General features: G+C 40.5%; 2 protein-coding genes across 8 annotated transcripts in view; one reads left to right on the plus strand and one right to left on the minus strand.

Annotated features, from left to right (window-relative positions):
• DIP2C (disco interacting protein 2 homolog C) overlaps positions 1–13680 on the plus strand; it is a 310293-nt gene extending 296613 nt beyond the window's left edge. For all 5 annotated transcript variants that reach the window (XM_051812854.1, XM_051812853.1, XM_051812855.1 and 2 more), the window contains 5 exons: positions 2112–2169; positions 3277–3351; positions 4215–4389; positions 5533–5656; positions 10532–13680. In XM_051812854.1, coding sequence (XP_051668814.1) covers positions 2112–2169; positions 3277–3351; positions 4215–4389; positions 5533–5656; positions 10532–10784 — 685 coding nt within the window. In that variant the 3' untranslated portion in view covers positions 10785–13680. The remainder of the gene's footprint in view (positions 1–2111; positions 2170–3276; positions 3352–4214; positions 4390–5532; positions 5657–10531) is intronic.
• Positions 13681–22495: 8815 nt separating this feature from the next.
• The window catches only part of ZMYND11 (zinc finger MYND-type containing 11), a 105647-nt gene continuing 101556 nt past the window's right edge, over positions 22496–26586 (minus strand). For all 3 annotated transcript variants that reach the window (XM_051812868.1, XM_051812870.1, XM_051812869.1), the window contains one exon: positions 22496–24888. In XM_051812868.1, the coding sequence (XP_051668828.1) occupies positions 24766–24888 (123 nt within the window). In that variant the 3' untranslated portion in view covers positions 22496–24765. The remainder of the gene's footprint in view (positions 24889–26586) is intronic.

The raw sequence follows: 26586 nt of genomic DNA on the forward strand, positions 1-26586 counted from the left end.
CTGGTTTTTGAAATATTTCATGTCATTTCAATATACAGAGAGTTATTTTTACAACCTTTGCTGAATACTCCTAAATCCCTATGATTTGGCTGCCATTCGAACAGCAAAACAAGCGTGGCTGATGTAGATTACCATTAATTTAACCTTGCACACACACCTTCTAGTGAAGCTCCTGTGAGCTGGGTTTCTGCTGCCCTGTATCTGTGTCCCTGGATGAACAGATGGATGTTGTAGCTTCACAGCTTTTGCCGTGAATCCAGTGGGGACTCTACTGCTGGTGGGAGGCTCAGCAGAAAATGTTGTAGAAAACACAGGCATTTGTGCACACCTGTAGCACAACAGAGGTTTCAGAGAGTAAAACAAGGACAGTGTAAAACAAGGACAATGTAACATTAAAGGTAACACACAGAAGTGGCAATTAGTGCTTCAGGCTCTGTCTGTGAGTTTTGTGGCTGTTGAACAAATGTTGGAAAGTTGTTCCTGTTATACACCTTGCAGGTCAGGCTGCAGCTGCCTAATTGTGCCTGCTCCAGGAAGTCCCCCTTGTAGGGCACTTTACATCCTTTTCATCTCAGAATGACTTGGAAAAGCCATCTGAAATTGCTGGGTATTTGGGTTGTATCTTTCTGCTAGTGTGAGGAGCTGTTCACACTGATGTGCAATGTCTCAGGGCTTAGCCCTGCCCCATCCATCAAGGTTGAGAGGCTTTCTAGAACTGCAGATAAAACACTATTCACTATTCCTCCCTTGACCTCAACAGTCCTATCTTTTATAGAAGACTCTTGGAGCAAAGAAATAGTGGGGGAAAAAAAGGGAAAAAAAAAAGATCTTTTTACGTCTCCTTTATGTTGAGGGTTTGAACTTGCCAAAGCTTTCTTCTTCTCCAAAGGGATTTCAAACTGAGGTCTCTCTGTGTCTCATCTCTCCTTTCCCAAACTGAGCACTGTGGTACTCTGGCTATAAAAAGACCTCAAAACAGTCCAAAAAAGATCTATCGTGACTGCTAACAGACTGCAGTTTTATGAGCAGCTTAACTGGATCCAGGTCTCCACCCATCTGCTCCCAACTATGTCTTCTTGTCTTCTGATGTTTCATCTTTACCTTTTACAGGGTTGGTTTTTAGGCATCTTGTATTGTTTTTTTCCTTTCTAATATCAGGAACTGAGTGGAGGAGAGAGGTAAGAACAGCTCTTTGGACACCAGTCCAGATTTAGCTTGGTTAAGTGGATTATGAATAATTTTCATGAATGGGAAGTTTAAGGTTTTCATGGTTGTTAGAACTTCTAAGTTACTTACTTAGGATACAGGAATGCCTAGATGTTACCAAATTTTCTTTGCCATCTATTGGCTGAGCTATTTTAGGACCTGAAAGTCTCTTCCATTCTAACCTACTGAGTACTTTTCTAAGGTTAAATGAGATATTTCCTTTCAGACCATCATACCACTGAAGGAGAGATGCTATTCCTGTTGCTTTAATGGGAAAATAATTTCTCTAAGGAAGAGAGAGGACCAGAAAACCACACTCAGAGAAATAACAGTAGTAATAACATTTTTCATTAAATTATTTTTCTTAATATTAAAATGTTTATCAACCACTGTCCATTGAAAACAATGAAAAGATTGCAAATGCAGATTTGAAGCTGAGGCCAGATTATGAGTTATTTTGATATGATTTTGATTTTAACTGTTAGATACTTGTGGAATGTGGTTGCTCACTCAGCTCACATGCTTTTGAGTTTGTACCCTGGCTTTTATGATGTTCCTTTGGGAAATTAATATTTTAGATCCCTCTCGTCGTGAATAAATTTTTACATGGAATTCCATTTACAAAAGTCTATCAAAACCAAATAAAAGGCACCAACTACATTTGAAGAATTTATTATTTAAGAAAACGTTCACACGCATCTTTTTTTCATTATTTTCCCAAGCATAAGTCTTGACTAATATAAAACATTGGGTCTGATTATGTTCTACAGGATATAAACTTCATCTCTTCCTTAAGTAGCATTAAACTCTGCAACCATTAACCATTCCTTTTAGAAATAAATGTTAATGAAAAGCAAATAAACGCAACTATGTATTATGCATATTATTTTACGTGTATTTTACAGAGTTCGTTTAGTCGAAAGAGGATCTCCACATAGTTTGCCTCTCATGGAGTCTGGAAAAGTAAGTACTGAAAGAGGATTTACATGTACCTTTTATGGTAAATGTTTTCACTAAATATCCATTTCTGTTCATTTTTGCATAAAAGTGGTGCTGGGGAAGGCGTTATCAGCTGTGCAGATTGATGTCCTTCCTTTATTGTTGAGGTTACAGCACAACGGTGGTAACTTTTGCGTTACTGCCCTCTCAGAAGCTGTACCTCCCTCTTTCATGTAAAAATCATTTCCTTCTTTTATGCAAAAAGAAGGTATTTCATCCCCTGCATCTCACTCTTGAAACAGCCAGGAAATGTGATACTGGTGCAGGCAGTTCTCTCAAGGTAGACCTACCTGCACTAAGAACTGGTTAGAGATGACCAACACTGAACTCATGGGCTACTGATCACTTGCAGAGGTGACATCGCTGTGGGGACAGGGTGAGGACACAGGTCCAGCTCACAGAGATGGGGTGCTGCTCTCAGCTCTGCCTCTGGCTGCAGTATCTGGCCATGTGCTGGTGACCAAGGTCTACAGCTAAATGTGCTCTGTCTTTGGGAGGAAGAAAACATGCCATCGGTGCTGCACTGAGCCCCTGAGGCACTCCCTGCTCATCGATGGCTCTTGATGCTGTGGATGCTCATCTAAAGCTCTCTGTCCATAGCTCTGCAAACATTAGTAGTCAGAGGATGCTTCCTTTTCTATTTTAAGGTTTTAACATCTATCTCTGTAGTGGTTAAGCATCACTTACATGAGATCATCTCATCATCCTGAAGAGTTTGCATAATTCCTCTGGTTTCTTTTTTCAGGTCAAAGGTTGATGTGGGTAGCACTGGGGGGTTTGTCTGTCCTAATGTGTACTCTCAGAGCGACTGGGGCCATTTGGTAGGATTTTTGTATTGTAGGTGAACGTTTGGTGGAGGACTTTCACAAAGAGAAGTTTTGTCGCATTTCCCAGATATCTCAGAATTTATTATAGCTATGGATTATTTTAGTTTTTTATGTTATAAGTCTACTTTAACTTTTTAAGGATTTCTTCTAGTTTTTAATGAAGGTTCTTTGGGGACAAAGAGTCAGAATATGATTGCATAAGCCAGTACCTGCTTTCTTACTACCTCATGTTTTCTTTCAATAGATCCTGCCAGGAGTACGTATCATTATTGCTAATCCAGAAACAAAAGGACCCTTAGGAGATTCTCATCTTGGTGAGGTGAGTCATGAGAACTTGAACTTTGTATGCTCTGAACTAAATTGCAGAGATAAAGCTATTGTCATGCATGCTAATGATTTCCTATAATCCATCTTATCAAATGCCCAGTTAAGAAAATAGTGAATTCTACTGATCTTTATAGTATATAAAGTGTGGAGCACAATATTTATATCATTATTAAAATTGCTAGTAACATACTTGCTAAATGCTAATAATAGCTTAAGTTAAAAAAATGAAAAAAATCTGCATTTGCTAACTGTATTTTATACTTGGTGCTTTGCTAATTCTGATGGAAACTTACATGAAAAGTAAGTTTATTGATTAGTCTAATTTCAGCTAGATGGTTTTCTAGTGCTGTTCTCTATAATCATTGTGCTTCATTGCACTGAAGTACTCACATTAACTGAGTTTAGCAAGGCTATATGTTTTTCAAATTTATTTTATTTTTCTACAGTGAGGAAAAAAAATGTTTTCGAGCAGTTAAAAATCTAGTTAACAAAATGAAGAATGTGTTTAGTCATAATTAAAACTACAATCTAATATGAATGTTTCTGTAAGATTTCATTAATTTGAAAAAGTAAAAATTTCCATGATCCCTTGAGTTCGATGAAATGAACCTTTCCCTCTAGGTCCCTGGGTTTCACCTTTTAAAATAATCTGTCTATCTGGTGTTCATGGAGGATGCTCTGCCGGAGTAAATACACTGAACCAGGAGGGGGGAACTATGGAAAGAGCACTTTGGTCTATAGGCATTTATAGTATTTTCTAGCTATAATTAAAAGTATTTGCATCAAGAATTTTCAATAATGCTTCATTCTCGAAAGCTACTTTAATTAATACCAGTATAATTACTTTTAACTTAGATATGGGTTCACAGCACTCACAACGCCAGTGGGTATTTTACCATCTATGGAGATGAATCTTTGCAATCAGATCATTTTAATTCGAGACTCAGCTTTGGAGACACACAGACTATTTGGGCTAGAACTGGCTATCTGGGGTTCCTGAGAAGAACAGAACTCACAGATGCAAATGGAGGTAAGAGCTTTCCCATCATCCAGGTCTGTGCAAATAATCTGGATTATTTTGAGGCTGACACCAGATCTCTGCACCTGCGGTACCTGATATGTTCAATCTGTGAAACCTGTAGACTGCAAAAAAGCCTTAGGTAAAATAATCAGAAAATAAAAGAGAGGGTGAGATTTCCCTGCTGAAACAGTTACTTTTCCTTTGCTCCCCCTCAGGTGCTATAAATCCCCTCCACCAATGACATTTTGGCACTGTTAATGTGTCCAGTGCTTCAACTTGAAAAATATGAAAGGCAACTGAAACTGCCATCATTTGCTCTGGCAGTTGTGTCCGCAGGAATGCATTTGTGCAGGTAGAAAAAGCCTGGTGGGAGTCTGAGCCCTGTCCCTCCTGTGACCACCACCTCCTCTAATAATTCCTCTGTCATAAACCTATTCACAGAAGGTGTCCATTTCTCAGATTCTCCTGTCTTTAAACCTGCGGAGCTGGTTACTGAAATGTAACACAAGCAGTAGCCTGCAGGAGAAGCTGTGGGGTGTGTGGGTTTCTGTCAGGAAGGTACAGTATTTTCTTACTTGTTTTAATGAGATTCCTTGTCTTGTGTACTCGTGTAAGTGAACCAGCACTGCCAGGCACACCAAGTCTGCGCTTGGGAAAATATTACTTTCCCATAATTTTTGGGAAGCACAAAGCACGAGCAGAGGTGGCTGAGCTGGCCAGTTGGGGCTGTTGGCCAAGTAGAGTTCCTAGCCATACTGTTAGGATGAAATCTGTCCTTTCTCTTTCAAAAAAACAGAGAGAAACAAGGACTCTATTGTCTATTTAGAGCACCTTAAAAAGAGAATGAGTCTGTTCTACATCCACCTGGGAGAAAAACAGGAATTTATGCCACTGTCTTTGAATAAAAATTTCCACCTTTGTCTTCTTCCAATGGGAATAGTATTTCTGCCTTCCTTCCTTTCTTCTGTTTTTTGCTCTTCATTGCACCTCAGTAATGGAAAATGCTCATTAGTTCTGAAATGACATTGGCGTTTCAGAAATTCAAGGATAACTTATCTTATACTTATTTAACTTATTTCTTAATGTGAACATTTTTGTAATTTAATGTACTGGAGAATAGAATCATTGACTTTTTTTTTCCTTTCTAACCAGAACGCCATGATGCACTTTATGTTGTGGGTGCATTAGATGAAGCCATGGAATTACGAGGGATGAGGTACCATCCGATCGATATTGAAACCTCTGTAATTAGAGCACACAAGAGCATCACAGAATGGTAAGGATTATATAACACCAGGGCCCTTACAAAAAGCTGAAATATCTATAACATCTGGGTTTTTTCCTTGGATATTGCAATTGATCCAGGAAATAGCCTGTCGGGATGGTCACAGGATTTATAACCCAGCTGCAAATGTATCCTTAGGATGGAAACTTTTCACAAACAGATTTAATCAGAAAGGACTGTTTTCTGCTAAGTTCATTCAGTATGTTTCTTTTTTTGGGTTTTTTTTGGGTTTTTTTGTGGTTTTAAACACAAGTGAAGGGATAAACTTTTAATTGGATAGAGACAAACAGATCTCAGGTAGGTCAGTAGCTGTTTCTTGGAGTTTGAGATGTACATTCCAAGCAGGAAAAGCAAACTGATAAGAATTGAAACCTTAGGAGTGTTGTTACTAAAAGGAGTAAGCAAGTGAGCATTTCAAATAAATGAACACACTAATAAACTTTATTAGTGAACACACTGTTATTTTTGAATTGGTTATTAATAAATGCAGCAGTGATCAAATCAAGGTCGCAATGGAAATTGAAGCAGTAAATCAATGAGTTAATAATGATGTTGTCTTAATCAATGTATCATCCTCGGATGTACACAGAATGTAATCATTTTTCGAGGCCAACATGAGAACAAATTGCTTTTCATTATTCTTGCATCAGGAGACTGAGTCAGGTAGTTGTTTTGTTTTGACACAACCTCAGCTCAGTTATTCACCTTTCAACCAAAGTGAACCTGTTGCAACAGCCACAGCAATTTAGTGAATATAAGACATGACTCTCACTTTTCTTTTCAATTCTGGTTGCAGAGGTATGACCTATAGCAGGAAGCTTAATAATGAATGAAGCACAGCAACTGAACTGGTTTCTTCAGTAAAACACTTTGCTTTTTTCTTAGAAGTCTGTTAAAATTAATGCAGTTAGTTGCTTGGCTGACTGTTACCGAGATTTTGCCTTATTGCTTCCTCCCTAGAGCATCATCAGTGGTGGTTCAGTCATGTGCCAGCCACCCATTGCACAGGGAGCCAGATTCTGTGCCCTTATATAGACCAGTGTGAACACTTTAAGAATGTCATTAAATTGCCCTTGAAAATGCATCAGATCAGTATCAGCAGTGGATGGAAAGTTTTCAGATCAAGCTGTTTAAGGACTACCTTATTATAAGATGGCCACGGATTCATAAATTGATGTGTTCAGCAGTAATTATTTGTCAGAGGTTTGCATCCCCTCAAATTATGAGCTCATGGGCAGTGAATAAAGTAGCCATATCACACTGCAGAAATGTCATTGTGGGTTTCAGTACCCAAAAATGCTTAAATTATGTTCCTGTTTTCACGACTGGTGAGAGCACTTTCGTGGTCGTTTTTGTTCCACAATCACAGAAATCCTGAGTGGGATAGTGGCAACTAAAAAAGGGCTGGGGGTAAGCTGGTATGACCAGAGAAAAGGCCTCTGAATTTCTGCAAGGATATAGAAGTACATGCAAATAATTCTCAGTGCCTTAACTTTTCCCAGTATCTGAGTGGTAACGTACAAGGCACATGAGCAAGAATTCAGAAAGCGCTCTGTACTATTGCTCCCCTTTGCCCAAAGATCAATATTTAAATTTTTTCAGAGTTGTTTTTTTTCCTCATAAAGAGATATTGCTGATGAGTTAGATGTGTTTCTGATGAGATCCCTGCCAAAAAGGGACACACAATAGTTCAGAGTGACAACATCTGGTCTTCTCACAGTTCCCAGCCTCTTCCTAACCAATGCTCTGCCTAACAGCTCTCTCAAGCCAACATCATGGAATTTTCGTTCATAGTCCTTGTCCTGACTGTCCTTGACTTTTCTCATATAACTTCTCTTTCACCTTCTCTTAGAGACACTTCTCTTGTCTTTGTGAAACATCCCTTGACAAAATAATAGCCAGCTAAATCTTTCTTTTTATATATAATTTGTATATACCTTTTTGTGGACAGGGACACTGAGTCTCTCTTCTTGTTAGAGGCCATTGTTGTTTCAGTTACAATGACCCATTAAGGATTTAACTGCATCAATTCCTGTAGCAAACAAAGGGTACTGGGTATGTCCAGTTGATAGATTGTAAAAACAGCCTCCAAGAAACACATGCTCATTTTGTAACATTTGACACTGTTGAGGAAAGTGGTGACTTGTTGACTGACATGTCATCCTGCTGGGCAACTTCTGTCATTGAGGATCAGATCTGAAAGGTCATTTAAAATTATTCTTTTCTCTTGAAAAATTTTAGCACAAAATCAACGGTCTCTGGGCCTCCTGTGTCTCAATATGTGACAAACAGAAGAGTGGCACAGTCCATTTTTATTGTGATTTACACCTACATCAGGCATTTTTGAAAGTGTTTTTAATTCCACAAAATATCTTGAAAAATAATGGGTGTGTTTTAATTAAGTCACATTGTTGACTCAATTAAACATCAAAGCCTCAAAAGATAAATAAAACAGAGCTTCCTGGAATTTGCTAAGAAGTGGTTTTATCCCTCTGCGTAATGACAAATAGGTAAAGCTACACAAGGTATTTGGAGAAGGAACCAATTAGGAGCTTCTTTCTCTGGAGATGTTTCAACAACTTCCTTGTTTTTTCTGAAGCATTTTTTGACATGGAAGCAGCAGGAGGGGCCATTCCCAGCTCAGTTCATTGTTTTGCATCTTTTGGGTGTGACTCCATAATTTCTTACGGAAGGGCAGCCTTCTTGGGTCCCTAGTTTTTTGGTTTGATTTTTCTGTATTCATCAGGGATAGAAAGTTAATGTAGTCATAAGTGATGCATGCTGGCCTATGTGTCCTCATCTTAACTGGTGAGAACATAAAAAGCAATATTTCCTTTTACTTACAGTGGTCACCAGTGACTTAGAAACATGGCATATGAAATGAGTTTTAAATTAAATTGAAACCCTCTTGAAAGTGTCAGTGGCACTGGGACTTAATAGAAACTTCATGAAGGTTTTGGAAATCAGTCTCCTGAATTCAGACAAACTAACTTCTTCCAAGCCATGTTTTAGGGACCTGCTCCTTAATCTTGCTATTAATTGCTTTCTGAAGTAACAAGGTAGGAGTACATGGTTCCAAACACTATCTTATATTTTAATAAATCCTCCCCAGGCTTTTTTATTAAAATATATACAGTACTAATTTAGATGTTTGTACAGCAATCCATAAAAACTCCAGGACCTCTCTGGAGATGGTAACCTGTGCAGACTGATACTTTGCTTTGTTAACATGCAGCATCAATCAAAACTTACTAGAATGCCTGTGAAAACATAATTACAAATGAAAATTTATTTCACAGCAGTAATAAGTCGAAAGAACCCTGTTCAGACTTGCTTTGGCTGCTCATTAGTTTTCCAGATCAATAACCACATAAGAATTCAATCAAATACTACTTTGACAGGATCTGAAAATTAATTTTTTTTTTTAAGAGTAAGTACTTTTCTCCTAAAATCCATTCTGTCAAGCACCAACATAGAGCACATTTTCATAGCTAACTTTTGGGCAAAGTAAGATATGTTTCCACAGTACAGGGATATTCATAATTGTCTTAGTAGACTAAAACGATGCATTTCTGTCTCAATCAAGCATTGACCTTAGGGCAAGTAGCTCTTTTTGAAGGTGGCTTATATACATAATATATTCTAAATTTCAGTTCCTTATGCTCAAGGCAGTTCTGGGAACTTATCCCCTGATTTTATAAGGTAAAGGAGAGTAAAGTACAGGGCTTGGTGTATGACTTACATGTGTAGAATATTGTTATTTTTTCTGCGAAATAAGTTAGAGAAAGAAATAACCATTGTCTGTGTCTTAAACACCTGCAAGGAAGAATAAGATTGCTCTTTGTGGCTGAGCTGTGCTGACCTCCTGTGGGATGTCAGAGGCTTTGGAGACCTTGGAGATGTGGGGAGGAAGATGGAAGGAAGCATATACCAGACTTTGATACCCTCCCAGCCTCCATGTTTGGAAGGATAAATTCATTATCCTTAGCCAGAAAAGGTGGCAGGTAGCAGAACCCAAAATTTACCTGCTTCAGCTCAAGGGCTTAACCAAAATTTTGGAGTCTTACAAAGTTCTTTTAGCAAAGAGGAGATACTGGTGATAGTGGTGTTCCCTTGACCATCTCAACTGTTAATCAGGAATGTAAAAACTCCTGTCCCCTTAAACGCAACAGAAATAAACCAGCCAAAATAAAACAGATGGAGACACAGCTTATTTCTGTGGAAACCAATTGGTCCAGAAGAATTGCAGCTTTTTTGTGCTGAGCTCTGACCTGCCTGGACAGCAGCCAGCCCAGTCCAGAAGGCACGTAGCCGTGTTTGCTGAGGACAGTGCAAGGAGGATGCTCCTGCCCTGGCCACCGGGGACCCATGTGCTGCCTGCACTAGGCCATGTACCTTCCCAGGGCTCCACACCCCTTCAGCAGGCAGGTTTTATCCCACAAAACTTTCAGCTCAGACTGTTCTCCTGCTGTTCTTTTTGGTCCCTTCTCTTTTAACCTCCTTGGCTTTTCTGGGCTGCTGTTCAAAAAACCCCAGAGAAGACACCTACACACACACACATATCACTCTGTGAACAAAGCAGAGCTGGGGCAGTTCTCTGGCTTCAGAGGGAACTGCACATTGTCTTTCTACCTCCTTACATAGCCAGCAAGTTTCTGTAAAGTTTAGCCCAAAACTTAATATTGCAACAATATGAAAGTGAGAGCTCATGGGACTGTTCTCTCTTGCTGCTTACACTTTGTACTGAACCCACAGAAGGAGCCCAGGGAATCCAAAGAAAAGGTAACCAAGGTGCAAGGAAAAGGATAAAAATGAAATGGATAAAAAAAAGTCCACCACTAATATTATTTTTTTCTTTCATTCCAGTGCGGTGTTTACCTGGACAAATTTATTAGTCGTTGTAGTTGAGCTGGATGGATCAGAGCAAGAAGCTTTGGACCTGGTTCCTTTGGTCACCAACGTGGTGCTGGAGGAACACTATCTGATTGTAGGGGTGGTGGTGGTTGTGGACATTGGTGTAATTCCTATCAACTCCCGTGGAGAGAAACAACGTATGCACCTACGAGATGGATTTTTGGCAGACCAGCTAGATCCCATCTATGTGGCCTACAACATGTAGTCTTGTACCTTAAAGCTTCCATGGACTTTACTATAGATGTATAAAATTTTTTTGTGTCCACTAAAAAAGTGTGCAGATAAGATGCTGACACTCATCAGAATGGAACTGTTTCTATAACGACTTTTCAAAGCAGTCACGATTGGCAGGAAATAAAATGTGAAATGTTTTCTTTTACCACTAAATTTTAGAAAAGAAGGACTATGGGGTAAGGCCCTTCAGTGTGTTGGAAAAGCCCATTTTAAACTTTTTTTTTTTTTTGCTTATTGGACAGTACTGCTTTTTGAGTAAATGTGGCTTTGTATTTTACATTAAGTAAGCTGAAGTAGATTTTTTTTTTATTCTGCCCTCCAAATGGATTCTTTTAAAACAATTTGCATACTAATACAAATAATTGTTTCCTTCATTTGTTTTACTATGTCATAAAAAACTGATGAATACAGATCTGTTACTAACTGAAGCCATTTTAGATCCCACATCTTAGGAAACTATGTAGTGGTACGAGGAGAATACCCAAAGTAGCACCTTTCAATTAGAAATCTTGCAGCTTTCTGTCAGAGATGCTGAAAGCCCAAAGGCCAAAGAGCCTTTGCTGTTAGCATTAGAATGGAAGAAATTTATAAATAAGGTGTATTTCGGCAATGAGCTTGCAAATATCTTTGTACTAAACTAAAAAGATAAAATAAGTTAACTACTTCTTCTGTAATTATGTACAAAACGTTTAATTTATTTTGATCTCTTTAGAAGTATAAAAGAGAAAAAACATTCAAGAATATTAAACTCTTGAAATGTTTGCTAATATAAAAACAAAGTGTTGTATTATCTTGAGTGGATAGTATCACATCAAATATATATATATGAAATATAAATTCACTAATGACAAAAGATTTTAAAGTTTAAAATGCAGTACTTGTCACTTGCATGGTGTCTCCCACTGTAGATAATCAAATGTTACTCACAAATTTTTTGGAAAAAAAAAAAGCAATCCTGGATTGCTAAGTATCCCTGTCAAAAAGAATCCTCTAGATACCAGCAAGTGGAATTATTGCTGCCTTTAAGGCAGTGAATGAATTTAAGACTAAAAATGCACTACAATAATTTTCTTTTCTTTGCCATGGAGGCAACAATAAATATTTGTGCTGGCATGTGCATACACTTGTTAGACTTAGAAAAGGCAGGTTGAGGAATAGCACTGTTGTCTAGCTGCAGAACTTTGTTGCACAATTTTTTTCATTGTTTTAGTTGGTGTTTTTATTGCTATAAGGAAAAATTTCGGGGTTATTTGCACAGAGTTATCATTCTGCCTCTCAGCTAGGACACATAGCTCGGTGGCCAACGCATCCAGTTTACATTTACAGGAAACGATTGTTTCGATGGTCTTTAATTTATTCCTTAACAGAGAGGAGCATACAGTCACTACAGCCGACCTGGCACGAATCGTGCATCTGCTAACTAGTCCCTAAACACATTAAAACATCAGAGGAACCGATCTGCCTGTTTAAAGAACGGAGGAGTCCCGTGGTCTCCAGCCTGAGGCCGTCACGGGAGAAGAGTAGGAAAACATGCATCACAGCTGCCTTCATTTTACTACCTTTGGATAAAAGAGAGGTTTGATTCCCCAGTTCTGTTGTCTTCCCTGCGCCCCGTGCCCCGTTTTTTAAAACCTCCCCTTCCTTCATGTGGTTGTAACTGAATTGACCTGTTTGTGATCAAGAGTGGGATTTACCAGCTGCAGTCCAAGAATGCTTTTCTTATTGTCCCAAATGACGTTCATGTGCTGGCTCTCATTACCGGATATGCATGACTAAGATTGTTGCAGGGCAAATGTAATCATGTTTATATCACGTTTAAGGGAGTCTCAATGCTGGTTGTTAAAAATCTTTTTAAGAGGTAGGGACGTTTTAGTCTGCATGTACAGTACAGAGCATCTCACCACGTCAGACGCGTTTTCTTTCAGACCATCTTTTCCGCCCTCACTGTCCTGTGAATAGCCCTATTCATGCTCTGCAGACCAATCCCATACTTTGTCAAATTCATTTTCTGCTCCCTAAAAAGAATAAAATCTGTTCCTAATGGCGAGTTGTTGTAAGGTTTCAGACGAGATGTTGATTGATTACAAACATAATTGCAGTGTGTGAACTAACTTGTGAAGTCCTGCTATCACTGATCTCAGTACTGCAAAACAAATCTTGCTGTCGTTCAAAGCATCACTTTAACCTTCACGAAGTCAACTTTGCATTTGTAGAGAATAAAAGAACTGCAATGCAGTTGTGAAACGCAGTTAATAACAGCTCTCTTCTGCAACCTGTCATCTGTGGTTGTTAAATCCTGAGTTAAGAGAAATGATAAACTGAGTTTCTGGTTTTGTTGTGCAAGCAAAAGGAAGGAAACATTTAAGCACCATCAGACTGAGCAATAAAGAAGGATTGTTCTGTATTAGAAACTGTACTGTAGATAAACCATTCATGAGAATGTATAAAATGTTTGTCTTGTGACCTTGTGCTTTTGGAGTCAGACAAAACCATGTAATCAACTCGATGCACATGCACAAAAAGAGAGGGTACACAATGAACATTTAAACACAAAACTAATCAAACAGGAGCAGATTCCTCATGGTGCTTGTTTATTATATATATTTAATCCTGCTTGACACTTTACCCAAGGGAAGACTGTCCCTTTTATCAGTTGAATGTTAGCAGCGTTATTTCATAGAGTGTGGTGACTGGTTAGAGAAATTCATGTAACTCAGCCAATCACAGATTCAAACAAAAATTTTTATGTGCAAAGGACAGCAACCTTCTTGTATGTTAAACCACCAGTACGCTTTGTACATCTGTGATAACGCCTGTTTTATATTCAAATGAACAAATAAAAGCTTTTATTTTTGTTGCTCTGAAAATATCAGTTTCTTAATTAGTCATCTAAAATGGAGCTTCCGAGAGCTGCGGATGCTCGGTGGAGGAACATGGAGAGCTATACTGTAATTTTATTTTGTTTACCTCTCTTGTTGCATAATTTATTAGTACAAATCATTATACTTTTAACAATGTTTAAATACCGGTGTGGGCATTTATTGCTGAAAGACTTTCATATGGCAACAAATGTTTTTTGTGAAATGTTTTTTTAATTCTTTTTAATATATTCAAATATACTGTTCACATTTTTGCTGAAAGTGTAAAGATTATTGTAAGCTTGGTAACATTTTGTGAGAAGCAATAACAAGCATTAGTACTGTAAAACTCCTCAAATTTGTCACTTATCACTTTTGTTGCAAGGTCTTTCTACTAATGTGCTGCTGATAAGTGCCTAAGTAAGTTGCTGATCCAGGTGTTACAGCTCTGCTGGAGCTTTCTGCCAGTGGAAATATATGGGTTACTGCTTGGTCACACACATGTGGGGCTAGAACCTCCCTACCGATTCAGAAGCCTTGGGCCACCAGATGATACCTCTTGGAAATGTGATCTGCCTGTTTCCATTGACCTTTTCCAAAAATACCTTGGTTTCAGAGGTGGCTCCCAGCCACTGAGTAGCAGCATCCCCAGAGAAGAGGTTTGGCCCCAGCTCTGATTTTTCAAATGTTATTTCAAAGGGTGCAATTCTGAGTCCTCCTGTGTTTGGAGGCCTGTCTGAGAATTTCAGGGTATAAAATCCCATTTCTGATGGCTCAGATTTCAGGTTGCTCATCACAAGAGGCAGGTACAGGTTTGTGGACCCACAATTTGCCTGAGAAGAGAGTGCAACCCAAAAATTGTGGGAAGAAGAGAGCAAGTTAGGGATGGAAGAATGAAGAGGATGGCAGAACAGCAAGTAGTTCCTGATTCAATTTTACTAATCATTTCATAAAAAAAAAAGTTTTTGATGTTTTATGTCAATGGGATTAGGGTTTCTAAAAGGTCAAAATATTTCAAGTCCACATTTTAAAAATAGTTTTGGCAAAAGGTAGCTGTAACACTGAAAAGCTGGTGGGGAATCTCAAAAAAAAATAAAAATTGAAGGGTTAGAAGAATCATGCAGAATAAGAACAGTATAATTTATTCATTATAAGGTAAGAACTGGAAAAAAAAAAAACACTTGATAAAAGACCATACAGCTTTCCTTTTCTGTTTTTCAACACAAAAATTTGCTTTATTCACCATTATTGTCAAGGCAGGGAGGGAAGGTCATGCACAGGGATCAACAACAAATTCTCACCAGTTACCTTATGAGCAAAGACAGAGGAGAGCTGAGTTTGGGGGAGCTTTGAACTTCCTCCAACACATCTCTCAGTCAGCCCACTCAGCCACAGAACACTCTCTGTAGCCTTGGAGATGCAAATCCCAGCTGTGGCTCCTGTGTGGTCATGCAGGTGGCTTGGAGGTCTGGGCTGGGCACTGCCATGGACCACAACTGGGTGGGCAATGTGGGGACAGGTAAAGCCTGCAAAAATCATCCCAAAGGCGGGGACCCCACTGTCCACAGGGTAAGAACCAGTCCTGATTTTGAATTTTTTACTTCTTTGTTTTATTAGAGAAACTTTTTCCTTTAAAACTGAGATTTGAAGAGAAAAAAAGTAACTATATTCTGCATTCTGAAAGTAAAAATTAATCATTTTGGTTGGGGATAAAATATGAAAGTTCAGCCTGAGTTATTTTTTGATATCTGGATTGCTTAATTTGGCAGCCCGCCCTTCCAAAAGCTCTCACTCAACTTACCATGATTTAGGATTCTCCTTTTCATATTTTTTCTGTTCTCTTTTGAGGGGTATCACCTTAAAACTGATCCAAAAAACTGGTCCAAAAACCCTCTCAAGTGTTGCCTCATTTGTGCTGCACCTCACTGAGGTCAGCATCTTTGAAACAGCAGCTCCACTTTCTTATGCAGCAGACCAGCAGCAGCCCATCTCTGCAAGCTCTGGCACATATCCTGACTCGGCATTTCAGATCAACCTCAGGTTCACTAAGCAGGTCATGCTGCATCATGCCAGTCCAAGTCAGTACCAGGAGTGCTCTTCTTTCTGATCTGCATAAACAAGATTTCCCCAAACCCGAGACACTATTGTATTCTCTTATGATCCATAGGAGGAAAAAAACAAAAACAAAGTCTTTTCCCCAGGGATCCCACAACACATCTAAATAATAATTTTTAAAAATTATTACAAAATATTCTACAGTGATGGCCAGTTAATGGGCGGATTCTAGAGGTACAAAGCAGATCTTGTTTTAATTTCATGCTGTGGTAGATTGATGCTCTGTCACACAGAGGGGAACGAAGGTGGTGGAAGCTCTACAACAGGGAATGGCTTCCAAGTGTGACTGGCAGCATGTGCAAAAGGTTCAGAGATGCCGGGAGAGTCACCTAGAGAAGAGCTGTACTGAACCACCAGGCTGAAGACACCAGTGGAGAAAGGCATAAACAAAGGGCAGGTTTAGGAAAAGCAGTTGGTATAGAAGGGCAAGAAGACCAGGAAAGAGAAGACTGCATGTGGAGATAAGGGACTAGCAGTTGAGACTATCGAACCATGTGGCATTGGGCACCTGATTTTAGGGGCCTACATTTTAATTTTCTCACTTAGGTGAATGCATTTCAAATCTGGAAGCTCCAGATGCTAGCCCTGGAATTAGTCTGGAGGCTTGGATGAACTACCCTTGATGAATTCAGCCAAGGGCTTTAGGATAAGACCCAAGAGAGGAAATGTATGGAGGTAGGAGGACAGATGGGCACGACAACAACAGAGTTTATCCCAATCCGAATGGTTCAGAAAACTAAAAAAACAACCAGGTCTGTATCAGGGAAAAGGCGGGACTGAAGCAGGGAAGTCCTGGGAGAAGATGAGGGTAAAAAAAGCAGCTGCAGGAAAAAAAATAAATGTTTCCAAAAAAAATAAATATTTCCATGAAGCCAGGTCAGTAGGGGAGGGTGGCACAGGCAGTATTCTCAGAGCAGAGGAAGATAAGAATTTGAGCCAACAACTGCCCAAAGGATATTAGTGGCTGAGGAGGTACAAAGGAATTAAACTTTCCCTTGTAGACATGTGCTCATGAGCATTTCTAGGATGCCTCTCCCAAACATTTGGGTACTTTCCTGAAATCCACAGAAGGATTTGTTTTGTGTGCCCTCCTCTCTCCCCACGGCATGTAGCTGTGGTCTGGGGTGAGGATACACACCCGAGTGCATTTGCCCAGTCACTGCCCTGCACATCCCTGTGTGGCTCTGCTGCAGCCACAGCAGCTCAGCCTGGGTTGGCTACTGCACAAGGCAGGGATGGGGATGCACAGCCTGAAAATGCCTGTGTGCTGCAGAGGCAGGCACTGGGCATCCCTCATGGAAACCCACAGCCCACCCTGCCAGTCCAGGGTGTAGGGCCAGCAAAAACTGAATGGAAAGTGTTTAAGTTCTTCCCTTCCCTCCTCTTACAGCTCTTTGGTTAGCAAAGAGAAAGAAAAAAGCAAATGAAGTGTGGTCTCAGGTATAATTATTTTCCTTCAAAGGATGGAATTAGTTTTTCATCTTGTAGCACAGCTTTTTAACAGAACGAGAGCCTTTTAACTGCTGTTTAAAGCCATAATAAAATGACTATTAGAGATCACTCAATTGTGAAAATCTTCTAACAAAACCCAGATTTTCTTAAATGAAAACTTTCATTGAAAGGCTCCTATTTCCAGTGGATCACCTAACAGAGCAGTAACTTCGCTGCCCAAATGATGCCACTGCATTTTGCTGTGCCTGCATGTAAGCAAGTGCACTGCCATTGCACTTTACTTACAACTACCAGCACCACTTACTTCTCCAGCACAATAAAGCCAGAGACAAAGTCAGGATGCAACCTGTCAGTCCGGGACATGGCATAACCAGTTTTGATTTGGAAATGCTGAGCCACAGGAAAAATAATAATTAGAGGACATGTTGGGAACACTTGCTCAGTGTAGACCTGCACTTCAAGTCATACCCTTAAAACAAAACGCCGAGTCCACATTTGACTTTGATTTTGGATATGGATTGACTCTGTGGCAAAGGGATAGAACATCAAAGGGAGAGCATTTTCATTATGGTCCTTAAAGAGCAGCAGGAGTTGCATGGCTTCCTCAATGTGCCTGTATGGTTTCCATTAGGAATTACACAGGCATGTCGCGGTGGCTTCTGAAGTTCAGCACAATCAGTCCTGCTCAGTTCACAGGGGAAATGAGGCTGGAGGAGCACCCAATCCCAGAGTGCCCCGTGGGGGATGAGTGAGGCAACGAGCCCCACTTCGTGCCACCAATGGAGTCTCACATGATCTTTGAGATTGGAGGGATGCAATCATGTGATGAACTTCAGTTCCATAAATAGTAGGAAATTTGACCAAAATTACCTTTGGGGCAGTGTTTGCTCCACAAAAAGCCTTCTGAGAACTTCCCCCACACTTTCTGAGTGCCTTTGCACAGAAGCGTTCCTGCTCTGAACACAGGATCAAGCAACTGAACTGTGGATTAAAATGGTGCTAAGAAAAAAATGTGGAAGATAAAAGAAAGTCACAGCAAAAAAAAGTCCCCCCCCTACCCCAAATGCCACAGTTACTCCTTACAATCCAGTTCTGCACTTTTTTATCCAATCAACCCCAGTGACGTCATGTTATTAGGGATTACAGAATGGGCCCATGCAGAAGGGGCTCAGGAATGTCCTGATGGGTTCTCTAACTCTACAGCTAAGCTACACATCCCACACAATCTCAGACCCCAGGGAATGAATTTTTAAATCAAAGCTTGGTCTTTTTTTTTTTTTTAAACAAGGGTTGTTGTGGGACAGGGGACTCCAGACATCCCTTTGCTGCACCAAATGGTGATGGCAGTAGCTGGGAGAGATGGAAACACTCCCTTTGCCCAGGGAGGTCCTGAGCAAGATCAGGATTAGGTGAAGAATCAGAAAATTCTGAACAAGTCTGCAAATAGGTTCTGTCTCTTGAGCTGATTCAATACAGAGACTGTAGCTCCAGGAGCCTTGGGCTAAAAAGAAAGGCTCTGGGCATGGGTGTCATACCAGGGGCAGAAGAACAGCAGGATGGGCTGTATCAGGCTACAGAGGAGCTCGGGAGGCCTCTGGGTTTTATGTTTGATCTCCCAGCTGCCCTATCCCTGCTGAGGCCCCTCCTGTGGCAATTGATACTTGTTATTGTCTGTAGCTTTCAGAGGGAACAAGCCTGAGGTGGCTCAGAGCTTTCTCAGCATTGGTGTGGAACCTCAGGACAGATCCAGTCACTGAGCAGGGAACAGCTGTGTGAACTGCCTCCTGTCCCCCTTCCCAGACTTAAAAACCCAATGCAACCCCACTGACTGGAGGGAAAGCAACTCCAAAGTTTGGGGGCCTTTCTTGCAAGTGCAGCATTGCACCCATCCAAATAGAGCACGGAGAGGCAGCAGGAATGCTGCTGGTGGGAAGGGCTGAGCAGTCCTGGGCTCTGGCTCAGCATCCAGCACTGACTCCCAACAGCCTGGCCAGCATGGAGCAGCTTGGCTCACTGCCACAGCAGCCACTGGCACTGGGGAGCCCAGGGTTAAAAAGCTGCTGGCTCCAGAGTCAGTGGGAAAACAGAACAAGCAATTGCATGACTGACTTGCACATCTTGCCTTTCTTTGGGGGAAAAGTAAAAGGCTTTCCAGCACTTGTGGTCTTTACAGACTTGTGAAAAGACAGGGAAAGGCTCTGTCACTCAGTCAAGTGATGTGTCAGCCAAAGAAATTCTCTCTCCAGCACATAAGCCATGCATGACAGAGTTTCTGGCTGTGCTTTTCCTGTGGGAAGGACCCAGTGTTGCTGGTAGGGCTGAGCTGCAGGGCAGGCATCAGAGGACATCCCTGCCCATGCCCTGAGGTTTGGATGCCTTGTTCTACTCCCTCCTCAGAGCTCAGCTGACCCACACAGCTCTTACATCTCCCAGGGAGGACAATGAGCAGCGTCCCAGTCAGCAGAGGCACAGAGGGGTGGCCCATGCCATGCTTCTTTCCTGGTGACAGGGGCTTCAAGAGCTGTTGTGTGCAAGGCACCTTTCCCTTTTTGATTTTAATGAGACCATTTTTCACCCTGAAGGCTCTGCTGCAAGGGACAAAAGCACATTGCTGTGGCTGAGCATGGTAGGATTGTGGTCCAGCACCAACCCAGCACAGAGCTGGCTCCCACACACTCTTCCCATGGGAGCATGACTAGAGGAGAGGCAAAGCGGGCACATGGCAACAAGCAGGGCCCCAAACCACCTGCAGTGGATGGTTGCAAAGGATATCTTTCCCGTTAACAAGTAGTTAAAAATGAAAGTGCTCTGGCTTTATTAGGAAACACTGTTTTCTGCTACAGAAGTCCTTTTCCAAACACTAGTAAAGCATTTTGTGTAACCAGATTCACAGTGTCTTCTGATGCAGAACTCAGTTTATTTTTAGGTACTTCTCCAGGGTAAATCCTATTTCCATTGAAGCTTCACGCCAGCTTAGCTTTCACTCCAGGGAGTTAACAGTAACTGGCCGGTGGCCTTGTAAACAAACACATCGCTCTGCCTTGGCATTTCTTCTGTATTATCTTCAATTATCAGTCCCCTTCAATGTACAAATTATCTACAAAGCAGATGATGTACTTAATTTCAGCTTCTCCATTGCTGTTTGCCATTCCTAAAGGCATCTTTCTGTACTTCACTAGTGGATCCAGGGTCGTGAGGCTGGAGAAGTCCCAGGGTAAGCAAGGCCATGGGGAGCAGAAGGGACAGTTTAGGGTCAATTTTTTCTTGTTTCTCTTTCTTTTTCTGATTTTACAGTTTTGAACCTTTAGCAATCAACATTTCTTTTTCAGAGAGCATTACTTGGAGTCTATCACACTTTTGAGCCTTTTGACATATGAAAATAGGTTTTAAGAAGATAAAATATGGGGTTTGGAAGGTCCAAGATAGTTGGGATATTTTTCCTTTTACATTACCTATAAACATTGCCCACTTAAACCCAAAAATACTCTACTATTCTCATAAATAGGTAGACTTTTCTACTTGCAATTGCATTTTCTTAACATGAAACAATGCAAGAAGGGTTTTTCTAGTTTTGATACGTCCCCACAATTTGATTTATGAAAGCATTTGGGAAGCCATATGCACAGATCACATATGTACTCTCGCTCAGGGAGGCTAAAATTGGCTGGGTAACTAAGTACCAGTAACAAATCCCAAACATATTTCACATACTTGGTCATTTAAGATTTGGAAAGGCAAACAAGCCGTGAACTGGGCAGCTCACTCCACCTAAAGGAAGCAGGAGGCAGAAACCACGGCTCCTTATTAAACTAAAATAATAACCAGAGTTAAAATAATAATAATAAAAATAAAATAATAATAATAATAATAGGAAAAGCCAACAATAAAAAGTTTAAGTCTTTAAGACCAGTACTCTAGGAGCACTGTCTGCAGAGGTGAAACTGCAGGGACTCAAGGAAACCCTCACTCACCCTGAGATCTCTGGTGGAAGGAAATTTGCAGATTTGGGGCAGTGCAAGGACATTTCTCCTGCTACATTTTGCCAGTTGGCACTGACAGAACCCAGTGTGGGACATGTGATGGAGTATGGCAGGTCACAGATGATCCATGTTATGCAATGAAGGTGGGAAACTTGACATGTCTGAAGTATTTAACCTATTTGATCCCGATGCTGGCCCCACTGGTGTTACCTGAACTGGCAAAGGCATGTGGGAAGGGATGTGGGGGAGCATTTCCACTAAGGATTTTTGTCACTGGAGTGCTGATGAGCAGTGCTGTGCTTGGAGGGTGACCACAGTCATCAAAAAGGGGAGATGATCTGGGAAGGGAGCTCAAGGGGGATACTGCTTATTCCTGATGCTGCATTGCTGTCTTATGTGATTCCCTGTGCTGGCTGTTGGCATTTAATCGAGTTTCATCAAGATGAATTAATAAAATCTGGCTCATGTAAGAACAGAAAAGTTTGGATAGTAAAATCATAAAAGAGACTTAGAGGGATCCTGGGGACTTATAGGTCTTTCCAAGTCTTTATTCCCATAAGGAAATTCTTAAATTACTGCAGTGAAAATAACTCCCACAGTGTCCCTCCTGCAGCCCTGAAGTCCCAGTGGCACTTCAGGATGACCCACCCTGCCTGTGACTAGTTCCCAGATGGCCCTTTCTCTTGAGGTGGCTGTGGGATGTGCTTTATGGGCAGTAGCACGATAGGCCCTCAGCTCCCTTGGGCATCTCACTGGCACCAAGTCCTGGCTTTGCAAATAGGAGAGAGACTGTGCTGCTCAGGCCTGCCTTGGCAAGAGAAACCTTGTTGCCATTCAGATGAAGCAGGATTCATACAGTCCTCTCAGTCCCCCCAGAGGAAATTACTTTGTTAATAAAATACATAACAGGCACAGGCTCGGGGTTGGTGATGGAGTGAGGGAGGAGGCAGAGTGGGGCCACTGGTGAGAGGAAGCGCAGGGAGAAGGGGGGCTGTGAGCTCCAGCCTGGCTTCTGGCAGCAGAGGATCTGGCATTAAAAGCAGAACATGATGGATGTAACTCTCGGAGGCTGCCGAGAGCCACGTTAAATGCTGAAGCCCTCCCATGGCCCTGCCAGCTCCCCTTGAGTCAGAAGCAAGGTTCCTGACAGTTCAGACACAACTCCCCTGTCCACAGCCCAGGCTTCGCTAGGTGAGGAGAAATAAAAATAGCAGCCTCACCCATGCCCACCCAGGGGCATGATGACAACTGGCCAAAATCAACACAGACACTTTCACTGAAGTTTTTTTTAAATACATTTATTAACCAATGTTAACACATTAAATGACTCTATATATTGCTAGTCAGAGCAGCTTACAAAATGCCAGAATGCATCATAAACTGGACAGCCACAATGAATAATTACAATGTGCATAGTGGCTAAGCTCAACACTTTAATATAGCTTTATGATTTGCAGAAAAATTATTTTTAAATCATGATTCCTAAAACAATCAATTGTAATTTTACCTAAAACTTATACAAAACCAGGCCACAATCTTTTTTTTGTTTGTTTTGTTTTTTTTCTTTAAAACACACAGTTTTCACGCTGTAGTAACTTGGAAATGTGCAACCGTGTCAACAGAGACAAAAAAGCCAAAGTAACACGAATCTTACTTTCATGCAGCTATCAGTTAAATATTACATATTCTGGAATGATTTTACACCAAAAATATTTCCACAATAACTTGCTTTCATAGGGGTGGATCGAAGTTTTGGAACTTGTAAAATAATTGAACAAGATTGATTTTTAGTTGTGAAGTGTTTTACAGTCACAACACAGAGGCGACAAAAGTTAATTACACATTTATCAGGCAATAATGCAGCTGTGGTAATACAAGTTACCATCTACTTACTATTTTTTCCAATCAACTTACCACTTAATTTCTGCAAAATATTGGGCATTATTTGGCGGTATCTAGTCAATTAACTTATATCACCACTGTAAGTAAAAAAGGTCAGGATTTCAGTGGTAGTTCACAGAAGTCTTAGTAATATTTTTGTCTTTAAAATGACCCTGACAAATCCTAGAGAAAACTTTTTAAAAGGCTTTCCTCCTGATTCTTCAGCTTCCATCGTTCCATCATGTAATTGCTTTCAATAAATATCAAAGATCTAAATAAATATTTACAAATTATTCCTCTAACTTCTCAAAAAATAGCTGGATGATTAATGGGCATATGACTCAGTCTAAGACCAATCTTTGAAAGAAACTAAAACGTGGAGACACTTTAAAAGAAAAGCTATTTAAGTAAGCTTTACATCTATTTAAAAAATTGTCTCTGAACATGGATGCAATTCATATATCTATATATAAAACAAACAAAAAGAAAATAATTTTTCAACTATCGATCCATTCCTATTGGTAATGCTTCTTAATCCAGACATTCCGCAAAATACAGACTTTTTACAAATCACGGCATCTTTAATACAAGAAAATTAACATGCATTATTCTTCATTCTGAGTACAGTGATGGAGCTCATTATTAGGCAATGACCCATTACTACAAACATAACGGCTTCTGTGAAACTTAAGTGCTTTTTCTCCTTTTATTATCAAGTTATGATGGACCAGGTGACACCAGATCAAAGGTGGTCAAATGACATTGGATTGGGGAGGTTGAAGGGGGCGCAATAAAGTAATTTCTATGCCTCATAATTCTGAGTATGAATAAAGGTAGTTGGGTTTTTTTGTTGTTTTTTTTTTTTGGCTTTTCTTATTCTTGTTACAAGCACTCATGTTAGGACAAAGATGAAATGTGCAAACTTCAAAATTTAAATATTCATTTTTCTCTAAGATCCAGCTCAGTAAAAGATTACCCCAGTTCCCTGTGATTTTAAACTACAAGATCAAAGCTAATATTTTGTTATAAAAGTTATATATTGAAAAGAAATAATGAAAATAAAACACAGTTGGGAAATATTTAAGAAAAAATACGCAGGACTAGCACCTGCTGTGTCAACCCTGTTCCCTAAATTCAATCATGTACCCACTGGTATAACCAATAGATAATGCCTTTAAACAGTAAAATTAAGCTGAACAAAACCAGCTCAACAAGGTTAAGAAATAAATGTTACATCAAGGTAGTATGCTTCGTTTTTCTGAAACAGTTCTGTACTTCTTACATTCAGATCTAGTTTTTACATGTTCCTTTTGCTAAACTTGCATCATTTTTCTGTTTATAGATCTGCTGTTTTTAAAGATTAAAATCTCTGTAAAACCTAAAAATGTTTTAAAATTTGCTGAAAATGCAACAAATCCTCTAGTTTAAAATTATTTAAAGTAACCTGCTCCCACAGATGTTAAATTTATTTCGCCGACAAAATTTTGGAGGAGCATTGAACAGAAGACTGAAATTACTTGTGCAAAATTTCTTTTACGAAAAGTGTTTAAAGGCTGGTGCAAAATGGGAAGCAAATTCTAAACAATTTTGGCTTCTTGGAAACAAAAACCGCTGTGTCTGAGAATAGCAATCATCGGGGTGGTGTTCTGGGGGAGGAATAACTCTTTCATCTTTTTCTGCGGCAGGTACGTTTGTGTTCAGCATGCCAGTGCTCCTGCTGACACTTGATGGAGCAGTAGGAAGTGTTCCAGCAGCAGTGGTACATGGCCTCCTCTTCACAGTTGTAGCACTGGAGAGAACAAATGAGACAGGATTACCACCCTGGCAGGATCCCTCCTCACCACCATTCTCACTCACATCCATGGATGCACCAGTACGTGCGGAGCAGGGTCTCTCTTTTATTTATGCTTGGAGCATCCAGAGGCAGGAGGGTGTTTTTCACATGTGCTGAGTGAAGCAGCAATATTTAGCAAATCTGCACAACGCTTTCATGTTTACCAGAGTTTGGATTATTGCTTTTCAAAAAGTCATCTCTCATTTAAGAAAACTCATCTCCCAGGATGATGGACTGACATTTTTCAGCCACACAGTGCAGGAACCATCTTTTACCCTGCATTTGTGTAATAGAACCCTGATCTATGTCTGAAAAGCTACAATAAATCAACAGGCACTTCTGGCATGAACAGTTCTGTGCAAGCTTGAAAATTGGTGTTTCTGAGGTTTCTTTACAAGCCTGACCTGTCCAGAGGTTGCTGGGGAAGATCCTTTTAGGCCAGAAAAATCTCAAAAGTCACAACAATAACATCCCAGGAGACAAGAATAATTTGTTATTGAGTGGTTTGTTATAGCCCATTTAGGGTAGATCTGCAAGGAAGTCACTGTAACTGGGGTTTGCTGACTGCCAGACAGCATTGCAATCTCCTGAGAAGGAAACCTTGTGCTACATCAGTGCTGCTGAGAAGATCAAGAAAGTGTCTTTTCCTCCAAGTCTTTCAGAAACCAGGGAAAGCCTGTTGGACACAGGATGGCTACCTGGGCTCTTGCCCTAACCCTAACCCTAACCCTAACCCTTGTAATGCCTGCCAGGATGGCACAATACTCCTGAAAGAAAGATATTGCACAACCCATGGTTTATGCAGAATTACTTGGGTCTGGGGACTGCTGCAGCAAAGAAGATTTCTACCTCAGAACACACAGAACACCCCCAGTATTCTGGGAAAGCTGGAAGAGCAACTTGGAAAACAACCCTGTGATCTCTGAGGAACTAAAAAAGGGAACACAACACGCTGATCAACACTACGGGTGGTCATCAAGGAGGTACAGCACCCCACAGGCAATGTGCCCTATGTTCCAGTGGTTTTATACCCCTTAGGAGAGTGCTGCAAAAGCATTAAGTGTCATTCAGACAAAATTCTATAAAGTAGGGTGGCATTGCTGCTAAAGGTACCATTCATACTCTGTGTCCTTGAGAGCCAGGTTCTCATGAGCTCAGATTTGTCTTTCTGACTCTGGTCTGCTCAAAATCAGAGTACCTTAGGAATCCAGTCTGAAATGCTTATTGTATGACAGGGAACAGAGGGAGGGATATCACACAGTCTGTGCAGGCTGTTATCAAACCACAGAATAACACACAATTTACTTTTTATGTCCTGCCTAGCTACAGCGCTGTTAATAAAACAGAGAATTACAAAACAAACAAACCAAACTGCCTTAAAGCAAAACAAAAAAACACAACAACCCAATCTACTGCAAGACAGAACCAAGAAAGCCAACATTTACATTGGCTAAACTGACAGGCATTTATTTACATCAGCAATAAAGGGACTGCCATAGCTGCATGAGAAGGGAACCACTCCATTTTCCTTTTATAATTTAGCTCCTGGGAAGTTTATTTGTGGAAATGTCTGCAAACAAGTGTCCTCTCGAGAGCTGTTTTCCTGGTTTTTCATGTTGCTGGCTGCCCACAAGCCTCTGGGAGCCATTAGGA

Source organism: Manacus candei, unplaced genomic scaffold, assembly GCF_025592945.1.
Source record: "Manacus candei isolate 608988 ecotype Guabito, Panama unplaced genomic scaffold, ASM2559294v1 h1tg000089l, whole genome shotgun sequence".
Taxonomy (NCBI): Eukaryota; Metazoa; Chordata; class Aves; order Passeriformes; family Pipridae; genus Manacus; species Manacus candei.